At 42.5% G+C, this 18,762-nt stretch overlaps 2 protein-coding genes across 3 annotated transcripts in view; one reads left to right on the forward strand and one right to left on the reverse strand.

The window, feature by feature from the left end:
* RARS2 (arginyl-tRNA synthetase 2, mitochondrial) overlaps positions 1–8,460 on the reverse strand; it is a 286,247-nt gene extending 277,787 nt beyond the window's left edge. Inside the window, exons 1-2 of one of the 2 annotated variants that reach the window (XM_078648190.1) lie at positions 8,326–8,460; positions 4,201–4,274 (exon numbers count right to left, since the gene is read on the reverse strand). In XM_078648190.1, the coding sequence (XP_078504316.1) occupies positions 4,201–4,274; positions 8,326–8,367 (116 nt within the window). In that variant the 5' untranslated portion in view covers positions 8,368–8,460. The remainder of the gene's footprint in view (positions 1–4,200; positions 4,275–8,325) is intronic. The other variant, XM_078648191.1, reaches the window with a different exon arrangement.
* Positions 8,461–8,512: 52 nt separating this feature from the next.
* Positions 8,513–18,762, forward strand: part of ORC3 (origin recognition complex subunit 3) — a 308,070-nt gene continuing 297,820 nt past the window's right edge. The window contains exons 1-2 of the mRNA XM_078648189.1: positions 8,513–9,109; positions 18,003–18,057. Coding sequence (XP_078504315.1) covers positions 9,077–9,109; positions 18,003–18,057 — 88 coding nt within the window. The 5' untranslated portion in view covers positions 8,513–9,076. The remainder of the gene's footprint in view (positions 9,110–18,002; positions 18,058–18,762) is intronic.

Raw genomic sequence — 18,762 nt, forward strand, 5'->3', positions numbered from 1 at the left:
CTGGGATTGCAAAGCCAAACACTGTGTCGCTCAATGCCGGTGGATGGTACCGAAGTACCACTCCTGTTTGAAGTTGAGGAACCCGTTCTCGGAAAAGATCCTACCCATAATCAAAATGGTTAGGTAGGTCCAAGAAAAAGAAAAGATAGAAGGTGGAGAAGGATTTCTTCCCATCCTGAGACATCACTCGACGTCGAGGTGCCTCTTGGTCTTGGTCCTCCACCAAGAAGCTGTTCTCCTATCTTGTCCCAAAGCAACCTGGCTTTCCGGGGCCATCAGCGGTGTTGCAGCAGATAGAGACTTTCAGAAAAGCATATCTGGTACCCTATTGGCTCCCTCTGGTGCGCCTTTGGGCCTCACAGTTTTAAGAAGGCTTCCCCTCAGATTACCATCAGCATACTGTCTGTGCCTTTTGTGTGTGCTGCGATGTCCACCAAGATTGCGGGGCTGACACCCAACTAGACTTCTAAATTCCCGCCCAGCGGCATGCTTGGGACCCAGCAACATTGACACCAGCCCTGATGCTAGAGGAGGACCAAATTGTCTTGTTCGAATCTGAGACGAATCTGACTCAACCTCGACCGAAGCCACGTCATACACCACAGCCAGTCCAGCTTCATTCTATCTGTAATAGAACACTTCCCAGTTCAGGGCATGGTCCACAAGCTTGGATTGGGTTGTCATCTGGGAGAAATGAAGATCAGAGGACTCTAGTCTCCGAGGGAGACCTTCCTCCATATCAATCTGTTGGAGCCATTCACTTGGCATTAAAGGCAGTCCTACCGTCCAGCAAAGGGAGGTTTGCTCAGGTCCTCACAAACACCAAAACCGTGATGTGGTACTGAAAGAAGTAGGGTGGGGTAGGGTCATGGACCCTTTACCAGGAGGCTGAAGGCCTCTGGAACTAGGGGAATCGGAATGGTGTTGCCTTAGTCCTGAATCATCTGGCAGGAACTTTAAATAACAAGGAAAAACTTTAAATACAAGGGTAGAATAAACCATATGCCGATGGCTAGTGGATCACGAATGATGACTGCACCCGAAAGTAGTGAAGGCATCTTCAGGCAATGGGGAGAAACCAGGCTTGATCTATTTGCCACCACCGAGAACGTGCAATATCGAAACTTTTGTGCAATGGAGTACCCAAGAAGCATTTCTCTCTGAGACGCACTCCATCGGGACTGGAGCTCAGGACTCCTGTACGACTTCATACCTCTGCATCTCTTGGCCAGAGTTCTGCAGAAGATCAGGAAAAACTAGGCCCAAGTCATCCGAGTGGCTGTGGATTGGGCCAGGAGAGTGTGGTAGCCAGAAATTCTGGTCCTGTGCATCTGTCCTCTGATCAGGCTGCCACTTCAGGAGGATCTTCTGTCTCAGCAGTTACGCAGGGTTCTGCAGCCAGGGTTGTACAATACATACTTCCATACTTGGGAGATTGAGCGGAGGCAGTTGACTGCTCTTGATTTTCCCCCCCGAAGTAGTGGATGTTATCAGAGCACCTAGGCGCCCACCTATCAAAACTATTTATGCTGGACACTCGGATAGGTTTGTGACCTGTTGCACATATGATCATACAGACCAATTACAATCAAAGGTGTCAGAGGTTTTGCTTTTTGTGTTGCCCAGTAAAGACTTGCCGTGGTCACTGTTAGAGGCTATTTGTCAGCCCTTTTGGCATTTTTGCATTTTCTGGACCAACCGTCCTTATTTAAATTACTAGTTGAGATGCATGTTTTTAAAGGTCTGGTTCATATGTTTCGACAAAAACCCTTTGGGATGCTGCAGTGGAACCTTAATTTGAAGGTCACCTTTGAAATCTGTGACACGTTGACCCAAGCTTTGTCTGTTCACCCTCAGTACAACACATGTTTCTTGGACAAACTAGCGCTGCAGAATAAGGTGGCACTCCTTTTCATGTCCGCACAATGCATCACGCTTCCGGCATTCTTTAGTTTGCCTCACCCCTTGAAGAAAGAGGAGAAAATCTGTTAGTTGGACCACAAAAGTGCTTTGAGCTTTTACATTGATTGTAGCAAGGACCATCCGGAGGACAAGCAGCTCTTTATGGGGTTCTCTGGAGTAAAGTGGAAGGCAGTGCAGAAAAGGAAAAGTTCAAGGTGGATCGTCCTCTGTCTAAAAATCTGCTACACACTGACCAAAAAGCAGCCCACCAGTCCTCTGCATAACAATCTGCTACACACTGGCCAAAAAGAAGCCCGCGAGTCTATCTCAGAGACCATTCAACCACAGCCAGGCTGCTACAAATGAGTTGCCATGGACAGAGCCTGTTCTGGACATCTCTCAGGTTGTGATGTGAGAGTCAATCCACAATTCAGGAAGCATTACTGCCTTGATAGTCAGATCTGGGCCAGCAGGAACTGCACTTTTGCCATTCAGTCCCACAGGACTTTTAGGTTTGAATCATTCCAAAGACCCACCCCCTTGGGAGGTACTGCTTTGGTGTATATTCCCAAGGTGAGGACTCTGTGGTTATAAGTATCCATCAAAAGAAAAGTTATTTTCCTTTTGTAACACTCCTTCTGGTAGATAATCTATCTTACTGCAGATTGCTCAGTGCCCTCCCACCTTCCTCTTTTGTGGAATGGACTTTTCTATCCATCTATAACAATGGTAATCACTAACATTTCCCCAGCAGCCAAAAGGTATGGTCCTTGGCTAGCCCGAGGGCCACATTGATGCTAGCAGGGTGCAGGTGGGATGCTATAAAGTGGGTTTAGGGGTAATGAAGCACGTATATGATGGGGACAACAAAGCAAGTCTTCACGTGGCTTCTGTATGTCACCCAGGTTCTAACTTCATGCACCAAGAATTAAAGACAAAGCATTAACTTTTGATGTAAAACGTGAGATACTCATCTAGTAGCTGAACTGCACAATGTGAAACCAGAAAATCTGGGATCAATCCTGGCTTCCCTGTTTGACCAAATTGTGTGACCCTAGGCAATTGTTTTTCTTCACCTTACCTCCCTTTCCTTTAATACCACATATGGGAGACCTTGAAAAAATACATGAGTTCAGAATGTGTGCTGTACAAAATCTTATCTAGTGTTTTGTTTCAATTATAATAACAACTTCGGCAACACAGAGGGTGCACCTGACGAATGACGTGCCTCTTGGTTCACTAATGGCATTATTATTATGCCTGTCACGGCATGAATGTTTTTAAGTTCAGGTTTGAAAATGATTGCTTCTAATAAATGCCGGTTAATATAGTGATATTTGAAAAAGTTTCTGTATGTTAATGAAATATACTTCTTTGAATTTTGAAGAGAGTTTATCCCTGGTTTACTACTCTCTACTTGACCTGTGTATGCGCCTTGATGCCCTTGGGCGAAGTTGCGCTTTAGAAGACTCCATTCATTCATTCATTCATTCATTCATTCATATTATTACATAATTAGTGCAAGATGACTTTCAAAAATTAAGGTATTCCTAATGATAAATTAGTTGTAAGGACTCATTATTTGCTTCTGCACTGCTACTTTAGTTCAGGTTTAAATAAATTGTTTCCGGTTTACAGCTTTCTGCATGTTAATGCCCTGTCAAGTAAACACTAGTCCAGTGCTGCTGTTCACCAGGCGGGCGTACACAAAGGTCAGGAGGGTCGCAAGCAGCTTCGGGGGTATACTTTGAGCATTCCAGTTCTATAAAAATACACTCGTTTTCAGATATGATTACTGTCATATCGGATCAATTATTAAGCTCCAAGTCTGCGGGACTTGACAGAATCAAGAAAGAAACTGATGTCAGTACGCACGGGTGATGCATTTATGTGGCTTGGGCATCGTGCCTGGACCGGGGCGGAGTTGACTTCGAGCTGCACAATGTCACCTGTCGGCACATGGGAGCAACGCGGAGAAAAATATCTGGATCCAGTCAGGCGCCTCGCATTCACAAGGGGAGGAATTTGCAGTTAGAGTATCCATCATATAAAGAAGGTAAGTAACTTGTTCCTCAATGTATTTGACACTTTATTACTTTAAAAAGCAGAAATACCACCTTTATGCTACCGTTCATACATGTGACATTGTTCTATCAAAGGGTGCATCAAGAGCATATTTTCCAAGAAAACATGAAACTTTCATTATTGCAATATAACCCCACCCTCTATCTATCATTAAGGCATAAAGATATTATATAGTGTTATTATATATATTTTAACCAATTAAATGACTATTACTGCTTTCTGGAGACAGGAATTGCAGATATTGATTTGATGAGGGTTTCCTCTGGTTGGCCCAAAACTTTCGATATCTAGATAAAAAGAAGCACAAAATAAAGAATTATTAGCTTTAGAAATCAAGATGGAAATCATTGATCAAGACTTCTGGCAAGTGTAGAATATTAGTTTACATGGTTAAGAAAAACATTAAGAGGGCTTATGGGCAATGAAAGACGAGGGGTATACTATTCCTACTAAGATAACAGGAGCCTTCCCTCGGTCTAAAAGCACTTTCTCTGCCAGTGGCGACCCAAGTTCTGCTTTTAGATTTGGCTTTCCCATGTTTCTTTGAACAACTGGGTTGCTATTTGTCGCTGATAACAGCCTAGTCAGTTACTGTAGAGTATGTGGAGCATGAGTTTCATTCGGTTTGCATTTATATTCTTGTCAGAACTCCTTTCAGAGGTCCACGGGCTAAGCAGGAGCTATTGGGCCTAACCGTGGTTATTGAGGCCTTTTATTCTTGATGTCCTGAGGCCCAACTTATTATGGGTCCTGTTCAACTGGGCCAAGTACCCCGTCAGCACTTGACTCCCAGCAGTAGTGTGGGTCAAGCAGCCCAAGGCTTTTTGAGGGGGTGGAAAGGAGCGTGAACACAGGCTCCCAACTCAAATTACAATCAATAGAAGAAATAAATGATTGTCCAGTCAAATACTTGCTTTTATGAAAAAAGGAGCATTTATATATGAATAGGTAGTAACATATGGCATAAGCAAACAATACACACAGTCCCCTGAGGTCAGGGAAGTAATTTAAGAGGCATTCAGGTTAAGCCTCACTTGTAGTCCATGACTTCTGTGACGGAAACTTCCTAATTGTTTTAGGCAACAGCAAAAATCCCTCTATTCGGTGTTCCCACGCTTCTACCAATAAGAACAATACCTCGTGTGTGGTTGGGCTTACTGTAACTGACAGGAACAGGCCACATCTGTGACCCTGTGAAACCAAGATAGTGTCAATGAGGTCATCAAATGGTCACAATTTTGGCCTATTCCTTTCTTTTACCATAGGCTGATCTACACGTGTGTGGCACTGTTTTCATCTGTTTTCATATGGGTGGCGACCAACACGGGGTCTGAAAACTGCAAACTTCCCCCATAGAATATACTGCTCCATCAAAAGCATCCCCTGGTTTCTAGTATGTGGATCCCTGCTCAAACCCATAAAAACACACGTCTGATACCCCCACAATCAGAAGCCCTAAGGAACAAGGGTTTAGGTCATGGCTTGGCAGGGATATGTTCCAGTGTTCAGAAAACTGAAGGAAATTATCATATTTGCACACCAACCAGCACAGGAAGTGACATTTCTGGATCTCCCATCATCACCTACATAGGAAGTGACATCACTGAAGTTCCCGTCATCCACCTGGACAGGAAGTGACATTACAGGTTTTCCTATCAAAATTGTGTTGAAAATAAGAAGCCAAGCAAGAGGACTTCAGTTCCCATAAGCACATGAAGTGACACTACTGGATCTCCCTTCATCCACCTACACAGAAAGTGACATCATTAAATTTGCAATCATCCATCTGGTCAGGAGGTGACATTACAGTTTTTCCCACCAATATAATCTTTAAAAGAAGAAGCCAAGCAAGAATATCTCTACAAGCAGGGCTTAACAACGATTATCACAGAGCAAATTTCTATACTCAAGGTTTGTCATAGAGGGTAACCAACACAAAACCCCAAGCCTACCAATGTTATTTATGAGATTCCATGTAACAAAAAACCTGTAGGTTTTAATTCAGAGTAAGAACAATCCACACTTAAATGCCTACTGACTTAAACATATGTTTTTCACAATCAATATGTCAGGTCTTTTGCCTTTATTGTAACTTTTCATAATAAACAATCAGGTGTTTAGTCCTTATCATTCATTTGTCACCATAACCAATTCAAGCCTATTGTTACTGAGCGTAAGCTTTCCACATGGCAACTATCTGGCATACTGTCACAAAAGTACAAATCTCTACAAAATTACAGCTGGCAAAGAAAAATACTAGCTCTCCTTAGAGAGCCTAACAAGGGTTATTGCAGTGCATATTATCTATCACCACAGTTTGTTCGGAGGGATCACCAAACACGTGCCTTCTACGGTAATGTGTGAAATTCCATGTAACACAATACCGGCCTAGAGGCTTTATCAAAGTGCAATAAAAATCCATCCTAAAATGTCTACTGTCTTTAATGCATGCTTTTCACAATACATTAGGCATACTCGCTTTGTCATACTATTTCTCAAAAAATAAATTAAACCTATGAAATCTGGCATGACTTTTCCGAATGTTACTCTTTAACATTGGCTTTGGACTTCTGCAAACAAATGCCTATTGAAGTCCTAATAAACTGGCAACAATCGTGCATACAGTTATAAAATTACAACTGTATAGAAAAATACAAATTGCAAAACATTGAAACACCTCTCTTAACAAGGCCTAACAAGAATCTTTACAGTGAAAACCTCCAGGGTTTGTCAGAGTGTTTGGTCAGTGCTAAAAATACTTGCCTACTAGGGTTGTCTGTGAGATTACATGTAACAAAATACCTGTTGCCTGAAACACAATGTGATAACAACCAACTCTTAAGAGACTTCCTGGCTTTAAAATATGCTTTTCACAATTAATAAGCCAGGCCCAATTACTTTGTCGTAATGTTTCGTAATAAGCAGAACAGACCTATGGCATCGGAGATAACCTTTCCAGTCCATGAAACAGGCCTATAGCTCGTTGCCATAACCAACTTAGGCCTACGGTTTTAAGTGTAAACTTTTTCTACCAGTCTATCATCAGACACACAGTCATAAAATTAGAAAGGTTTACAAAATGACAGTAGGGTAAATAAAACACTATCTCTTTTAAAACAGCCCAACAAGTATTCTCACACAGCAAACCTTCTATATCCACGGTTTGTTGCACTGGGTAACCAACACCAAAACCAACAATGGTAACCTGTGAGATTCCATGTGACAAAATGCCAATCTGTAGCCTTTAATATAGGGTTCTAATAACCCACATTTAAATGCCTACCAACTTTAAACATATGCTTTTCACAATACATATGCAGGCCTAGTGCATTTATCATAACATTTCATAATTAACAGAGCATGCCGATATCCATGACCATTGGCTTACCCCCTTAAACAACTTAGTCCTGCTGTATCGTAAACAAACTTTGCAACAAACCAAAGAGTTTAATACAAGCAGTATTTTTAGTGGAAGCACACAAATTCTGCCGAATCAAATCCTGTACTCAGAAGAACCAACATTTGGTTGGAGCTCAAACCCCTCTCCCAGTAGGAGTCTGAAAGCTGTTTTTGTTGTTCACTTAAGGTCATGAGACAGATGCACTGTCAAGCCAGACCTAAATATCTATGTAGATTAGTGTAGCCTTCAGGTCGCAAACACAAAATTGCACTCTGAAGTCTAAAGTTAGTGATTTCCCTCCTCCCATTTCTGCTGCTGTCAGAAAGAACAATGTCAAATATTTAGTTAACTCAGACACTTTAATTGTATTACAAAGTCATGTGTGGCCCTAAAAGTTCAAGCCCAGGCCTACTGCTGCTGACTCAGTCAGCTGGATAAATAAAACGATCACAGCTGTAAGAGAGCAAGCACTTTATTAATGGAAACACACATGTCCAGACTATCAACGTGTGTGCTGAGCCAAAGCCCCTCTCCTAGTAGTGCTTCTTAATTTACCTTTTTTAGGTTAATCACGGAATATCTGGTGACAGCTGTGCTGTTAAACCAAACTTAAAACTGCTGGCAGGTTCTTTAACTTTATATGCAACACATTGACCTAATTCTATTTTTTTAAGGCAGCAGCACATTACCGTCAGAAAGTAAGCACTATGGTGAAAGCGAAACTGCAATTCTCAGATGACAAGGTTGGGTGAGAGAACTGGCTAATAAATATCACATTTAATATGACGGGGCTTTTGGCAGAGATACAAAGCAGGGCACAAGGGTCTGGACAAGGGTCTGGATGAAGCACACTGCGGCAGGTTGCTAGTATCAACCCAGAAGACTAACATCACAGATGACCTCAGACATTCACGTGGGTGACATTCTAGAGCAGGTACCTGGGCAGCGATCACCCGGCGAAACTGACAAGCTGCCATCATTCAGCCCAGCTGGGGGTGTGGCTCTGTGACCAGGATGCATTGATACTCTGCCGCAGCCGAAAGCAAAGCAAATCGGCAGAAAAACGAAGAACAGTACCCAAGTGCATCCAAACCAGGAGAGTAGACGATCTAAGGCAGAATCTTAGATTGAAAGAGACGACGGACTATTCACGTCTGCTAAATTCCACGGAGTTGTTGACGGCCATCAGGGAGCGTTGCCGGTTCCTATCAAACAGTTTGGTTCTTGGCGCACAGTCTTCAGATGTAACTCAATACTTTAAGATATAAAAACGAAATTACCATATTTAAAAATTGTATAGAGTTAAAAGCCATTATATATGGAAAATATATCCGCTGTTCAAGCAACGTTTCTGAAAAATGATTTAAAACTCTGTAATATTTTCATGTCTGCTACAGAACGAATGCCCTCCTGCTTCTTATTGATCACGCATTCAACAGACTGCAGCCAAATATAGGTAAACTAATGTTGCTTCTTGTTAGATCTTACATTCTAAGATGGCGTCGGCGTTTTCTGAAAACTTAACGTGGGGCGGGGTTTTGCTGGGTGTCACTTGAGACTATAGAATCAAGAACTGACCAATCGACGAGTTGATGATCTTTCCTAGCTGAACTCTGCTCTGTGCATGTTCTGGTTCGCGGGAAACTCTCGTGGAAGTTTATCCGAGCTGCACCACTGGGTGCAGAGACCATGAACAGCAGCAGCACATCTTCCGTTTCTAAGGTGAGTGGGGATTGTGCTCAGTTCAGCTCGAGGTTCTGTGAATGGAGCTTGAGAAACAGTGTTGTCTGCTGGACATCATACCTTCAAATTTTAGGAAATGTCTAGTAATTACAGATTAGTGAAGTTGTATTGTTTCAGAACCAGGAGCTTGCACAATACTCCATACTAAAACGTAGTTTTGCCCTAAGTAACAGTTATGCTCAAAATAAACATTAGCCTTCTGCTGGGAGTGGGGGTGTTTGTATCTTGAAGGTTGACTTTTTAAATAACACCTTTGGATAGATGGGTTCAGTACTGGAAAGAAAATGCTTTAATTAACCCATTACTGGGGGTCAAGGTGTGGAAGCAGAAAGGGGATGGAGTCGCGAGGTCATGGAAAGCAAAGTCCTACAGGCAACTTATACATTTATGTATAGTAAAAATAAAAAAAGCTTTGCCACCAAGAAATTGCCAGCAAGGACAAATGTGACAGTAGATCTGTTCAGGCTTCCTTAATTGATCACACTGTTGCTGCATTTTAAACTATCTCACGGTGTCAATCCACCTGCTGCAGAGATCTTTTTGTGCTAAGGAAATGTTACGGGATAATGAAAATGGTAAGTTGGCTGGTGGTTAATGCACCTGCAGGAGAGATCTGTGTATTGTCTAGTCACAGTTTTGACCCACAGCAATATAGAAGGTTGCTGTGTCTGGTTGAAAGCATATTGTGTAATATGCAGATCACAGATTGTATTTTATGTAGGCAGATAAGTGAGTTACTGCGTTTGACACAAATATACTTTTGTTACTTGCAGCTCAAAAGTTGCTCTCCTTTTAATATAGCATAGAGACCTATTGAATGGAATTAAGGAGCTGAATGCAAACTGCAAAGCCTAGGTTTAGAACCTGATTTTTTCTCAAGCTGTTATTCGAAGGTTGCTAAGAAAGGTTCATTTGGATAGCAGTAAAGTGTTATGTTTTAGTTCCCGACTACACACTCTTTAACATAAAATGGTTACCAGTATGGATGATATGTGGCTCCTACACCTTGTAATCCTCATTGTTTTATGTAACATATCCTGTACATTGCTTTGCATGTGTATGATTCAATTACTTTATATTGTGTGGGTGTGATGTAAAGCAACCTGTATTGGCATGAGAATTTAATTTAAAAATACATCAGTAAGTGTGACTCATTATTATTTGTGTAACTACTCATACAGCTGACAGTTTTACAGTGCATGCATATCTCCTATATATAGTGGTTGAACAAAGTCAAAACTTTTTCTACAAGTCGTAGTTAGGTACTTGTGAAGTGATAACGACCTGTTTACCCTTGTTTTATTAATTACATTAGCATTTAGGTGATATTCTACATGTAGCTCTCAGCCAGAATGTTACTTGAACAAAATGATGGCTGCTGGTCTTTTAAATCATGCCTACGTTTTGATCCCAGCAGGAGGTGAAAATAACAAACCCCTTCCCTACCTACAGGTTCATTATTCTCTTACTAGTGAGTTTGGCTGCGGAGTAATTGGCTAGGCCAGTACAGGGTCAAGAATCAACTAGTTGTTTGCAGTAAGAGTAATTTCTTAAGGGCACCATGTACCCTAGGCATTGTCAAAGTTACCTACTGCTGCATTTGTTAGTGCCGGCAAACTAGATAAACAAATGAAACATTTCAAAGTCAGAATCTAGTAATATAGTGTCTTTTAGAGAACAGAAATCTCAAATTGAGCACACCCTCACATTTATTTAAAAGGTAAGGAAGAAATACTTAGCTAATGATTGTGAGTAGGGCTGGTTACATTCGAGTATTATTTAATCCGGTAATTACCATACCCCATGGTGGGTACTTAACAAGTGCAGGAAATAGCTTATATTCCCAATGCTTAACCTGTGATTGTGGTGGGCACCAGCCTAGTTTTTTTGAGATTATCTAATGCAGAGATTCAATATGGTAACTGTGGATTAAACTTCTATTTCCTTTGATGTTTACTGCAAGAAAAGACAACATTAGAAAAGAGAGCAATCTACAGTGCTGCGGGTCAGTCAGTCCCTTTGGGGATGCCAGATTTTCTTACGAGCTTCGATTGGTAGTGTCTTGCTCTCAGTTTGCCGGTTTTGATTGGAATCGAAGTCCGAATTGAAAGGAGCCCAGATCTAGTTGTATTTTAAAAGTTTATCATGCACCAAGTACACTGAACATTGGTGACAGAGCTTGGTCCGCCACAGTTGTAGTGAGGGGGAATTTATTGGTTTCCCCATCTGAGCTATTGTGAGCTTAGGTGCAAGGAGACTAAAAGTTATCAGGCTACTTAAAAAAACAACACATATAACACAGGGTATTAACCCGTAACCACAGTTTATCCAAATAAAATGAGCAGAGGGTTAAGTGGGTTAACATGCATGTGATATCAGTTATATGTTTAATTATTTCCTTCCAAAAACATTGTATCTTTAGGCAAGACCACCTCAAATGGTCTAATGTGCCTCACTGCTCACAACCACAACACCCGTCAGAATCACCATGCATAGCTTTCAGATCAACCAGGACTATGAAGTAGCTCATCAATATCTTATGCGAATTTTCTATCAGTCTAGTGCTTATTGATGTTTTGATCAATCTTATCCATATTGTATGAAAGAGGGATCTGCTTCTTATGGTTACCCCCACTTTTTGCTTGATGTGATGCTGTTTTTGACTAGTCTGACTGGGATCATACATCCCAGATCAAGTACTGGAGTACCCTTGTCAGTCCCTAGTATATGATACCTATGTACCCAGGGCATAGGTACGCCGAGGTCTCTCCTGGGCAGCAGTATTAAGTGTCTATTATGCCACCCATAAGAGACCATTCAAAATGGAACTCCAGGCCTGCCATTGCAGCCTGTGTAAGTTGGTGCAGGCACCACTAACTAAAGATATAGGTTTACCTTATCTAAGGGTCACTGCACTTAAAACCTATAAGTAACCCCTAAAGCAGACCTTTACAATCCTGAGGGCAGGGCACGTGGTTCTAAGTGAGAGGGTGCCCCTGCATGAGCAGGACACCCCTGCAGCCTACGGAGTCCATTCTCCCGGGTTGTCAGTGAAGCAGCCATATACTGTATAGAGGGGCACCGCGTAATCGTGCGATGACCATCTCGGAAGCGGCTGCAACGAATCCTATCATGTTTGGTATCAAACATGTTGGAATCATACCCCCACCCCGTAAACAGTGTGGAAGGTATGATTCCAAGCACTGGAAGAGCCCTCCGTTAGGCTCTCAGTGTTCCTGGTACCAGCCTTTTAGTCCCGGACAGCGCAAAATAGTTGCTGCCAACCAGAGACATATTTCTGCCCTCCTGCTGCTGAGCCAAACTCGAGCAGGGGAAGGCAGAACAATAGGCATCCTGTCACAGGGAGGTCTGACCACCTCCCAGACAGGATTTATTTTATTAGGGTTGGGTGGGTGTGTTTGCCAGCACCTGAAAGTCTGCATGTGGGACACATTGGGTGTCCCTGTGCATAGTCCAGTTCCAACCAGTCCTGGAAACCGTTGCCTCCCGCTCTGGTGCGAGACTGGACAAAGGACATGGGAGTAACCTCCCTATGTCCAGACCCTCCCCTGGGGGGGACCCCAACCCTTTCCCTAGGGTTCTTAAGGGCGTACCTGGGTTTAGGCCTCTAGATTTGTCGTGGGATAAGATTCAGAACTGAAACCACTACACTTCAACCGTCGGGGCACTCTGAACTTCACTGGACTTCGTTTGGGCCTGACTTCGTCTCCTTTCCAGTCTTCTGCATCGTCTGTGCCTGTGCATCATACAGGAACCTTCCAAGGCCTGTGAAGCATCAAGGACAACCCAAGTAATCTCCCTTGGAGTGAAGGAGTCCCTCCCGATCATTCGCGGGCATCAAAAGTAAGTCGACCTGTCTGAAGATCCCGACCGCCTTCGGACTCCGTAGGCTCTGAAACAGAGATGGTGATTTTCCTCAGCTCCTGAGGTCTGCTCTACCCTCTTACCAAGTTTGAGGCCAGCAGTCTTTATGGGGGTTGCAATAACCGAACCCCTGGGTACTGCATCCCCTTTGCTGTTGCAAAGGCTTGTTGACATCTTTGCAAGAAGAGCTTCGGGCTCCAAGTAGCCCCAGCCTCGAACACCTCCAGTGACCAGAATCTTCGGCCACACAGCATTGTGTGCATCGTGGTCTGCATCTTTTGGTGAGCTGCTTGAGGTCCTCTGGCAACTCCTGTGCCTTCAGCCTGCAGTTCCGTTTGAGGGTCACTTTTCTTTTCCTTGAGCTCCCCTGATTGCTCGGGGTCTGCCCTGACTCCCCTGCTAGTGGTGAGTCTCCTGTGGAGAAGTGTGGCTCACTGGTTAGAGGAGGCAGACCTGGAAGCAGAGGTCAGCCCGGGACCAGGGTTCAATTCCCGGCTCGGCGGGGTCTTGAGTCCTAAAATGTCCATGGGCTCGACAATTCTCGCTCCGGTGCCTACTCGATTCACGGGTTCACACTCTGCGACTCTGGGCAATAGCTTGCTTAATCTCCACAACGGCCCCTCGCGGCGGGATGCCTGGCTTTCACCTTGCGGATACCCTGCCGGGGTTATCTCACAGGGGAATACCAGGACGGGTTCCCTAAGCAAGCGCTTAGAAACCGCTTGGTGATTTGCGCTATATAAATTCCTGTACATTTACCTTGCAGGTCCCAACCGTGCACCTTCTTGACTTCCTGCATGGATTGCATATGCCAAGGCTTGTTGGTGCTCCCATAGTGGCTACAACCCCTCAGCACTCGAAATCCTTCATGGAACAGCTCTTTTGCGGGTTGGTGCTCCCATAGTGGCTACAACCCCTCAGCACTCGAAATCCTTCATGGAACAGCTCGTTTGCGGGTCCTGGTCGCCCGCCGCTTTGCGTTGTCCTCACAGCTGCAGAGAACAGGTCACCGTCATCTTACCTGAAGCCCCCGACATCGGAGGGTATCCGTCTTCCAAGTCTCCTGGTCACCTCTGAGTCACATAGACACTGTCCCCTCTGCTTTCATCTACTCCTCTCCAAGAATCCACATTTGGATTCCTCCGGACACTTTCTCCTCTTCTAGCAGCGGCCCTTTCCTGAAGTCCTCCCTTGGGTTCGACTGCGGTTTCCAACGCCACTTCACACCTATGCACCCGGCTTTCTTGAGCTAGGTAACTTGCGTACCACGGTATCCACGGGTGGGTGGCTCTCCCACCTTCTGTCTTCCATGGGGTTTCTTCCGGGTCCACTGGGAAGGGTCCTTAATCTTTAAAATTCCAACCGTGACTTGCACATAGACTTGTACGGAGCACGCCATGGTGTTCACACTCTGCAGACACTCTCCCTGGGTCCCTATCTACTTACCTTTGGTGGTTCTATGGGTCTCCAGCAATTAGACGTCCTCTCAACATTGTCCTGACTCGAGTGGTGGTTCTGATACCACTTTCTTAGTATATGGTTTGGTCCCCTCTGGGGCCCGCTGTGTATTAGTGCTATTTACTGTGATTTATTTGCTTAAATATTGTGTGCTTTGTATCTATCTCCTATACTGTAACGTGCTAGATAGTGTTATATAATAAATACATATTTTTATAAATACTTTGTATGGTTCGTTTTCATTTAATCTATACTTTAAGATTGCATTCTGGTAAAACAAGCTACTTTACACTCCTTCAAGGCTAAGCCTGAATGCTGCTCTCCACAGCTACCACTTGGATAGGTTTCTAAGGTTGTCTGAGACCTCTTAAATCACCACAAGGGTTGTCTGGACTAGTGCAAGGTGCCCACTTACATTAGTGGACATCATATACCAGGCCACCTTCTCACACATATGATATACCATGTGTCCTTCCTGATGGATAACGCCCGCTCCTCCTCCCTCTTATCACTGTATTTGTCTGATGATGTTGAGTTTGCTAGATTAAACCCTTTATACAAAAAGGATGCTCTTATTTTAGCTCTACCAGAGCAAAAAAAGGCTTGAAAGTGAGGTACCTGTGACTCTATGTATTTTCTGTCAACACTGTCTAACCTTTTAACTGCAGTAAACAATATTTACCAATGGGTGTTAAGTGGAAAATACCAATGCAAGAATTGAAAACCTGTGTTCCAAGCCCATCTTATGAATCTTTTCTTATTAGGGGTAATCACTATTCCATATTTTTCAATTATTATTAATCTTGTGTACGCAAAAATTGTGATTATATGCTAAAGGAGTTAACGGAGCTGGATATGTTGTATTGCTTGTAGTTCGGAAAGATGTATGCTACTGGTTTAATAAAGTGTTAGTAACTTTCAGAGGGGTACCCATGTGACTGCTACGTCTCTTAAGGAGTCATAGTGTGTCGAAGAGGGGTTTTGGAGTTTTGCTCTAGTAAAATCAATGGTTTCATTGAGTTGGGGGAGACTATTTCAGGGCAAATCCTATTTGAGCAACTCTCATACATTTTCATTGTGAGAGAAACCGAGGCCCCCTTTGCTCCTTCTGTAGTTATTTTACCATTCCATAAGAAATTTTAAGGTTTCTTTCTTAGCGCCCATGAATTAACTTTTCGGTATCGCCAGCGGGAGTAAACATAAAAGAACTTCATATAAAACTCTAGGACGACAGTTCATCTTCTTGTACGATATACTGCCAAACCAATATATATATCTCTAAATCAAATCTAAATCCCTCCCAAAAAAATGTAGAATACAACAGTCACCCACAAGTATATCCTGTCGCTAAGGGATTTCTCCTGATGGTCCCATATTCACAGATCTGTAAAGAGTGTACCCAGTAGACAGACCATGGAAGTTGTGATTATAGATATCTTTGTTTGGCTAAGCTTCTTATTAACGCCCAGTTATCTTATTGGCCATGCAACTGCTGTCTTCAGAATAAGTCAGAACAAGACTCCTATTTAATTTTGAGGTCGATCCCTATGGAGTTTATGTGACTTATTTTGAAGCCCAGCGTGTTGCAAAGATCTTCAAGTGGGGATAATAAGCTGGGCACATAACTTTCATGGTCCATCAAAAAACCAAATGTGGTATGTGAAGATTATTGCCTTTTGGTGGTCTGGTTCAGTTTTTAACCCCACCCCTTGAACTGGCCTGTCTGCATTAATTTTATGGACCATGGTTCCACGGACGAAATGAAGATCAAAGAGGAGACTTGAGTATCCCTTTCTAGTAGCTTCAGTTAATGTAACAGGCTGTGAAAAGTAGTCTGTTGAACATGATTTTTGCTTGGATTGTACAACGTTAGATTTGATGGAAGATTTGAGGGAAGGGCCCATTCAAACCTTCTCGTGCACTTTAAATAAATGTGTCCATTAAAGTGATCAAAGCACTTTTCAGCACCAGTGAGAGAAGATCTATCTGGGTTTTATATTGCTTTACTATTTCCTGCAGGATTAAAACAAACTTTGAGTTATCATGCAGTGTTCTATCTCTTATGAATTCTGATTGATAGGGCAATATGAGACTTTGCAAGATTTCTCCTAAACTTTTAAAAATATTCTACATAAAGTAATTGGCATTGTAGTTAAGTAAAGCAATAGGCCAGTAGATGCTACAGTGTAACTGATTCCAGTCAGGTTTTAGTTTAAAAATCAGGATCAAGTCCATCGTAGTGAGGGGACTGATCCGGAGATCGAGAAATAGCCAAATATTTGAAAGAGCTGTTCAGCAAGTAGGTCACAAACAGTTATATAGGAGACTGAAAATTCATAGAGTCCATAGAGAAATTAGCTCATCCATCATTTCTGGGGATAACCTTCTTGTGATATGTTGAGGAACAAGTAATATGTCATGAACAAAGGTTTTATTTCTTCATTGCTACTGTAAGGTGTACCCTCCAAACAGTCTATCTGATTAACGCAATTCTTAGCTGGTATGATTCGTATCTTCGATTCTAGTAGTGTGTCTGTTTTTCTTCCCCTTTTCATAATATTGTTAGCCAATGTCAATTAGATGATCAAAGTCTCCCCTGACTTTTCTTAGCACATTGTAAATTCTGGGTGTGCCTGCTGTTTTAGATCTCGCCACTTGCTCTGTAATTTGTTGTTCAAGTTCGTTATATAATGTCTGATGGTGTCAGTTAAGGTTCCTTTCACATTGGTGTCTTTCAGTCCCATCTTTCTGATTTTCTTTTTCCTGAGTTTGGAGGAATTGGCACAATGTCCAGTACTAAACTCGCAGGTGCTTGGTCAGACTGGTCCTAGGTGCCAATATCTATTCATATGAAGCGGTAGAACCGTGACAAAGTATAATAGTATAAAAGTTACTCCAATAATTAAGCCACCTCCAATAAAGTTGACTGTAGATGGAAACAGATTCGTGTCAAATGTTTATCTTCATTGTGACATATATTGAAAAAATCTGTCCACATTTGTTGACCATTTTTGGCACTACTTTACCAACTCTCTCAAGTCAAGGTCAAATAGGAGATTTTGCCTGAAAAAGTTGGACATAACCCAGGGATGTGGAATTCCTTTCACCTGACACCCAGGATATATATTCTCTGGGGGTCAAAGGCAAAAAACGTTATTGTTTATTTTGTCCACTGTACAAGGACACTGCTGCACACGGACTCTTTGGTTGCCAGTTTACAGAGTGCTGTATGGTTATGACATTTTTTAAGTGTTACATTGATGGAGTTTCAGGTGTCTCCGTTGCAGTTTCTGCTGGTAATCCACTTGTCTGCAGTGAATGTATGTGTTACTCTGTATGTTTTTGTAAGGGTTTCCGCATTTGCATTTTCACGTTAGGAAAGACTGAACGTTTTATCTTGTTTTATAGAACCTTCTTAAGTTGCATTAGATGTAAAAGTAGTATTACTTATTTTGCCCGCTTGACTTAAATGCATTGCTGAAGAACGTACCTTAGAGATCACCAGGCTGTTTCTGTTTGTTTCTTTTAGGGCTGCTTTGTGTTTAAACCGAGCTCGAAGAAGAAAAAGCTTTCTTTTACTACAGGTCAGTAATTCTTAAAGCTAACTATCCCTTTTTATGTCACGTTTTACACCTGAGTAGGCGTTGTTCGTGGCCATGCCTGAATGAATATGTTGTTAATACAGGCTTTCTAGGTAACGTTTAAAAACCGTTGCCAAGGTCTCATTAATTTTGTGAGCTTCAAATGATGTTCGTGGTACAAACTATTTTCAGAATTTGAAATGTCAAGCAGAGGTTACAGCCTCCCATCAACGTTTGGTTGGGAATGCTCCAATTCACATCAACCCTTAGTACCAGCTCCACATGTATGGAATGTTCACCAATATTAATTGTCATATATGTTAATTTGGAAAGAGATAACTTCATCAGCCAAAATCTGTCTAAAACTATATTGCAGATACCTTTCTGTGCTCTGTTCTCTAATTAGAAGACAAGATTCTTTGACAAGCAAGTGTGATGGTGATTTTTTTTTTTGAGGCGTGATGGTGATTTCTTTTTTTTGGGGGTTGTCTCTGGTCGCTGTCTTTTGATGATCAACAGAAAAAAGAACTTTCAGGTTTATTACAGAGAGGGACTCTGGCTCTGCCCATACATTGTAGTGTGCTTCTGCTGAAACAGAGTGATCTGTATTGTGTTTTTTGCCTGGTTTGAAAGCTTATGCTCAGCACAGCAGGAAAGAGTTAGTTATAATGGCAAACTTATCAGGCCAATAGCTTATAAAGAAAAGAT

The sequence above is a fragment of the Lissotriton helveticus genome, chromosome 6, assembly GCF_964261635.1.
Source record: "Lissotriton helveticus chromosome 6, aLisHel1.1, whole genome shotgun sequence".
In the NCBI taxonomy this organism is placed as follows: Eukaryota; Metazoa; Chordata; class Amphibia; order Caudata; family Salamandridae; genus Lissotriton; species Lissotriton helveticus.